This window comes from Protobothrops mucrosquamatus, unplaced genomic scaffold (assembly GCF_001527695.2).
Source record: "Protobothrops mucrosquamatus isolate PMUCROS unplaced genomic scaffold, P.Mucros_1.0 scaffold13, whole genome shotgun sequence".
NCBI classification, from domain to species: Eukaryota; Metazoa; Chordata; class Lepidosauria; order Squamata; family Viperidae; genus Protobothrops; species Protobothrops mucrosquamatus.
The window spans coordinates 91911-97910 of NW_015386400.1; the positions used below are offsets into that span (position 1 = coordinate 91911).

At 39.6% G+C, this 6000-nt stretch overlaps 1 protein-coding gene across 2 annotated transcripts in view; it reads left to right on the plus strand.

Moving 5' to 3' along the window:
• ANKIB1 (ankyrin repeat and IBR domain containing 1) overlaps positions 1-6000 on the plus strand; it is a 51181-nt gene that overhangs the window by 22231 nt on the left and 22950 nt on the right. For both annotated transcript variants that reach the window (XM_015810632.1, XM_015810631.1), the window contains exons 7-9: positions 2305-2393; positions 3060-3204; positions 4881-5047. In XM_015810632.1, coding sequence (XP_015666118.1) covers positions 2305-2393; positions 3060-3204; positions 4881-5047 — 401 coding nt within the window. The remainder of the gene's footprint in view (positions 1-2304; positions 2394-3059; positions 3205-4880; positions 5048-6000) is intronic.

Consider the following 6000-nt stretch of genomic DNA (forward strand, 5'->3'; position numbering starts at 1 on the left):
TATTTGTGCAAGTAATATTGCATGATTACACTACATTTCCAAGTTGTTAAATATCTCACAGAGTCATATTTTTAAGTAGCTGCAACAATATTTTTTTTATATTAGGTAGTAGAATGAAATCTCACTTTGACCAGAAAGAATAGCTATTAAACTGCAGCTTTATTAGTTCTGTTTAGGCAATACCGTTGTATGCAGAACCAAACACATGAGCTGTAGTGAGCAAATAATCCTAATTCTATGCTGAGATGCAGGTATCATTAGAGGTTTAGGTCATATGTTCCCTTTCCTTCCCACCAGCTTAAGACATGGGGAAGTCAGATTAACTAATGTGTGATTCATTTAGTAACCATGTGATTTGCTTAACAACCATGGCAAACATAGTTGTAAAATCAGATCCCATTATGAGATAACTTATTTTATGACTGCCCTTACAATGGAAATTCCGATTCCAATTGTGGTTGTAAATTAAGGACTTTTAAAAGAGGAAAGGTGAAAACCATAACAGTGGAAATTCCTTTTAATATTAAATTCATGATCTTTTTTGACTACTTCTTTTTGTGAAAAGAAAAGTACTATATTTTGTTTCATTCTGGTAGTTTTGCAGTGAGGTCTGATATTTGACAGTTTACATAATGTCCTTGTTAGTTCCATTGAAAATTTGAATTTTAGTTTCTATTGTATGTAATTCCTTCATTATACTTAGATTTTCTTGTTTCTTTTCTGTTTCTGTCTCCCTCTTACCTTACAGCAATCATTATCTAATTTTAAAAGTCAGTCTGCTAATACTCTGGTACAGTAGACAAGGAAGGCTATTACTATGTCGTCTTGCATATATCGGCAAGAGCATGCTACTTTTAATATGTCAAACTTTTTCATTATAATTGGAAAATCCCTTTGAAAAACAGTCCCTTTTTAATACTACACACACACTTTCCATTTTAAAATGAGTTCTGGAATCATGTTTTTTTCATATTTGCCTTATCAGTGTCAAGCATAAACACTATTTAAATATGTATAAACGGCCTATGTATAAATGGTCTTGGCTTATGTACTCTTGTCCCATTTAAACCATAACAAAAAGGAAATACTCTTAATTTCAAAAGTACTTGTTCCAGAGAGCTCCAATTCTGGTAGTTCATTGAATAACTCTTAAAAAGTTAGACACTGCTGAAAAAAGTGATTTGCAACCTGGTCTTCACACTTATTGCCATTGCATTGTTCATGGTCACATGATCAAAATTCAGGCACTTGACAACCGGCACTTATTTACAATGATTACAGCGTCCCAGGGTCAGTGATTGCCATTTACAATCTTCCCAGGGGCTTCTGAGAAGCAAAATCAGTGGAGCAAGCCACATTCATTAATGACTGCATGACCATAGCAAAAAAAAAAGTTATAAAATCAGGCACAACTCATACATTACTTAGCAACAGAAATTCCAGACCCAATTGTGGTCGTACGTCAAGGACTATCTGTAAGAAAAGGCATTGTTGGTTGCTATTATTAAGACTTGGAAAAAGTGACTCACTGGGCATTTAAGAGTGCAAGACAGACCAGAGTACACAGTTCTAGTAATTGGGTCCAAACCATTGAAAGCTTTATAGAGCCTACACAACTTGGAATAGAGTCTGGAAAATAATGGGTAACTAATGAAGCTGTGGGGGAGATGATGATGACATTAAATAAAAGCATTACTCACAATCCTTGCTACTACATTTGGGGGACATATTGCCTTGATAGGCTACTTCACAAACAGAGCATGGCAGTAATTTAATGTTAATGTCTTGTAATTTAATGTTAGCAGTGGATGCATTGTCTATATTAGATTTCCCTCCTTCAGGGAAGAATAGCACATCTGATTTATCAGTCAGACTGATAAAAAGCCTTCTTTCAATCAGTGTAAAAATGGCTATTCAGTGGATTCAGAAATATATAACAATGATAGTTTAGTTGAATTAGAATGGCAATTTCTAAGCCTTGGAAAATATCACCTTGTTAAGTCTAATTGTTCATCTTAAAAAACAGTAACATTTTACAGAATGGTTTTTGTTCACTGCTCTTTTGAAATGCTAGAAATGTTTGAACCAATCAATATAAGTTGTTACTTTTATCTTCATCAACTACATCTCTACACCACCACTACCACAACCTCAACATGTTGTTACTCTCACATTTCAGCAACATCAGACTAAGGGTAGGAGGTAAATGAAATTAATAAAATGGAAGCAATTAGAAGAGGCTTTGGACCAGAACAGACCATCTTAAATACACAGACTAATTTTAAACTGTTTTTTTATCTGCAGTGTGAAATTTGTATGTGTAATATTTCTATCTTTGAAGATCCAGTAGATATGCCTTGTGGGCATGAGTTTTGTAGAGTGTGTTGGGAAGCGTAAGTACAAATTTAACTTCTTTATTAAAAACTATTTTGGATGGTCCACAGTCTAATTCTTATATTTTAAAAGAGTTTTGATAGATAAATGCTAGTTATCATCAGAAATAAATCCTATTCATTTACATTAATGTAGAAAATTTGATAATGTAGCTAATCAAGAATATACTGAGTGTATTTGTCTTTCTTTTTTTCTTTTTTCTTTTTTGCAATCTGGCTTTCATTTGCTGGAACTAATCGTCCCCATTAATGATGGTGCCTGTTTTTTCCAGGCTCGCTGATCACCATCTAGAAGGTGGCTTATTCTAAAGATGAAAAGATTAGATGGACCATAAACCAAGTGAAACAATAAAAGAAAGGGAGAAGGGAGATCAAATCAAAGTTTTGTGCTTGTGGGTGAGACTTTAACCAAGCCGTAGTCTTTCTCATAAGTCTGAAACATAGAAAGTTTACTATAATAAAAACAACCTCATGTGAATCTTTTATAAGTATATTCTTCATTTTGTTGACCACCTCTAGTGTGGTTGAAAAAAACATTTGGAACTACTTGTCTAACTACAAATTGTTGGATAGTCTTGATAGATAAACTATTATTGAAAGTTAATTTTGCTCTGTATCTTCGAGGGAATTAATATTTGTTTTTCAATCTTAATATACATTTAATAGGTTTTTGAATATGAAGATTCAAGAGGGTGAAGCTCACAATATATTTTGCCCAGCATATGATTGCTTTCAGCTTGTTCCAGTGGAGATAATAGAAAGTGTGGTTTCCAAGGAGATGGATAAACGCTACCTACAGTTTGATATTAAGGTAAACTGTGTGATTATGAGAATGTGGTTTAACCATCTGGTTGAGTTTATTATTCTAAATTGACAAGAAATCTCTCAGAAAGGCAAGCAAATAATTGCTGCTCCACAGAAACATCAGAGTATTTGACTGCTGCACTGGAAAATAATTTATATGTTCACTTAGTCATGATCCAAAGTACTCTGATAATTGAATGTATATATATATTTTAAAGTTCTCTTTGAGTTTTGCATCCTATAAATCAGGGGTGTCAATCTCGATTTCACTGAGGCCCGCATCAGCATTGTGGTTGCCCTCAGGGGGTTGGGTGGGCATGGCCAGAGTGGTCACGGATGACTGGGTGGGTGTGGCCAGGGTGGGTGTGGCTGGATGGTCACAGCTTACTGGGTGAGCATGGCTGTGGTGAGCATGGCCAACTCACCATTGCTCGCGTTGGGGGGCGCCTGTGGGTGCCACATGGGCCTAGGGGGGATCCAGGGGTCTCTGGCAGAAGGGGTCAGGATCAGGGCAGACGCCAGGGCCTGATCCACCAGAGTAGCCTTGCCAACTCTCTCAGGTGCTATGAAGCACACGGACAGCAGCACGGGCTCCCAGGGGCCCTGGGTGGCAGGCACCTAGCCTGGCCCTTGAACTCCTGGAAGACGAGATTAGATGGCAGAGGCTGAGTGCACAAGCCACGTCTAGGCAGCTCAGCCGGTCATTGTCACCCCATCTGTCTTTGCTTGCCCACGGCTGCCGTGGCTGGGATGGGATAGGCAGCTCCCGCACTTCTGCCTCCTATTTGGAGGACCAGCCCAGCAGTCGCACCAGACCCACCTGCGCTGCGCAGGTGGCGGAGTCTCAGCTGCCTCTTGGGGACTCTGGCGTCTGGCAGGCCGGATCACATGCCTCCCACCTGCTGCCAGTTCCGTGTCTGCTGCTTGGATGGCTAGCCCAGTGGTCGCAGCAGGCTGTGGAGCTCCCAAGTGTGCCAGCCAAGGGGCCAGTGGGCTGCAACTGCTCCCAGACACCGTCGGCCCCTGCGTGCTCACTGCCTCCTGTGCGTGCACCGGGGGACACCGGCCTGAGATGGGCTTGGGGAGCAGGGCCGGTCCCTCGCCATGTCCAGGGTGGCCTGGCAGGCTAAATCTGGGCCCATCACGGGCCAGATCCAGCCTGTGTGCCTTGTGTTTGACATGTGCTATAAACTTTGGACAAGCCATTGAGTAATTTAGAAAGTTATTAGCTGAGAACAATTTGTCTGATTGCAATTATTTATTTTATTGGTTGATTGACTGACTGACTGATTGCATTTAAATCAGCCATTCACTGAGAACAATAAATAATTTAGTATGTTGGTATTTTACAGTTTTACTTAATAAACATAGGACCTACTTTGTCCTCAGTAGCTCACTCTCAGGTGAATCTTATCAAAGTTTCCTATCACTGTAACGTTTTGTTTTTAAATTGTATTAATAATTTAATATGCATAATGTTTGTACTACATAATTCTTGGGACATGTGTTTAAAATCAGTAAAGTTATTTAGCTTGATATATTTTTATTCTTAACAGTTATTTTAAACCATATAGCTGCTTCAGACTATTCAGCTTTTTCAACAACTGAATAAGGTTTTTATAGAAAGATTTAGTTCATAATGGAAACTAATTTCCAGTTCCATTTTTTAAATCTTCTTTTTAGGCCTTTGTTGAAAATAATCCTTCTATTAAATGGTGCCCTACACCAGCCTGTGAAAGAGCAGTCAGGCTAACAAGACAAGGATCTAATACAACTGGTTCAGAAACACTTAGTTTCCCGTTATTAAGAGCCCCTGCTGTGGATTGTGGGAAAGGACATCTTTTCTGCTGGTAATGCTTGTTTGATTTTGATCCTGGAATTTTTACTGGCAAGTTTGGACTAGTTTTGAAAGCTGTGTATAAGCATTAAAATAATTAACACTTGGGGGAGCTGATATAATTCATGTTTTGTAAATATATTTTTGCATATCTCCAATATTCTGATTTTATTTAAATAAATGTTTTTAATTCAAATTGTTCAATAGTTGAATAAAAAAATTATCAGATTTTAGTGGTCTTTTAAATTGGATGTTCAGTGCAGATAGTCCTTGATTAATAATCACTTACTTGTTCAAAGTTACAACAGCGCTGAATGAGTGGTATTTATGACTCTCCGTCAAAGTTCTGGCCATCCCAGCAGCCACAGGATTGTGATCTGGGCACTTGGCAACCAGCTTGCAGTTACGATGCTTGCAGTATCCCACAGTCACACAACTGCACGACTGAGACCTTCCTTGCTGGTTTCCCACAAGCAAAGTCAATGGGGAAGCTGGCAGGGAAGGTTGCAAGTCACTCAAGTAAGTCTCTTCCACCCTGCAGCAACCAGCTCCAGTCCTGCCACAGGTCCACTGCACCTCACCAGCCACTCATACAGCCTCCAACACCCTGCAGCAGCCACCTTGAGCCCCATCATGCTTGCATCACACAAGTCCATCCTACACTCTGGGCAGCTATCCCAAGCCTGTCACATTCATAACACACTGGATCTTCCCAAGCCCTACTGAGCTCATTTTGGCCTTCCATGTACACTTACACCGTCCACTTCTGCACCCTATAGCAGCCAGTTATTTTGCTTGACACTAGTTCTTTGCACTTTGCAGCAACCACCCAAGCCTCATTATGCTGTCCCTGTCTACAGCATCCTCCCAAGCCCCACCATGTGTGTGTTCTGCGACACTCTTCTGCACCCAGTAGCCAATAACCTGCCCACCAACCTGCTTGTGAACTTCCTAACTTTTCTTTTC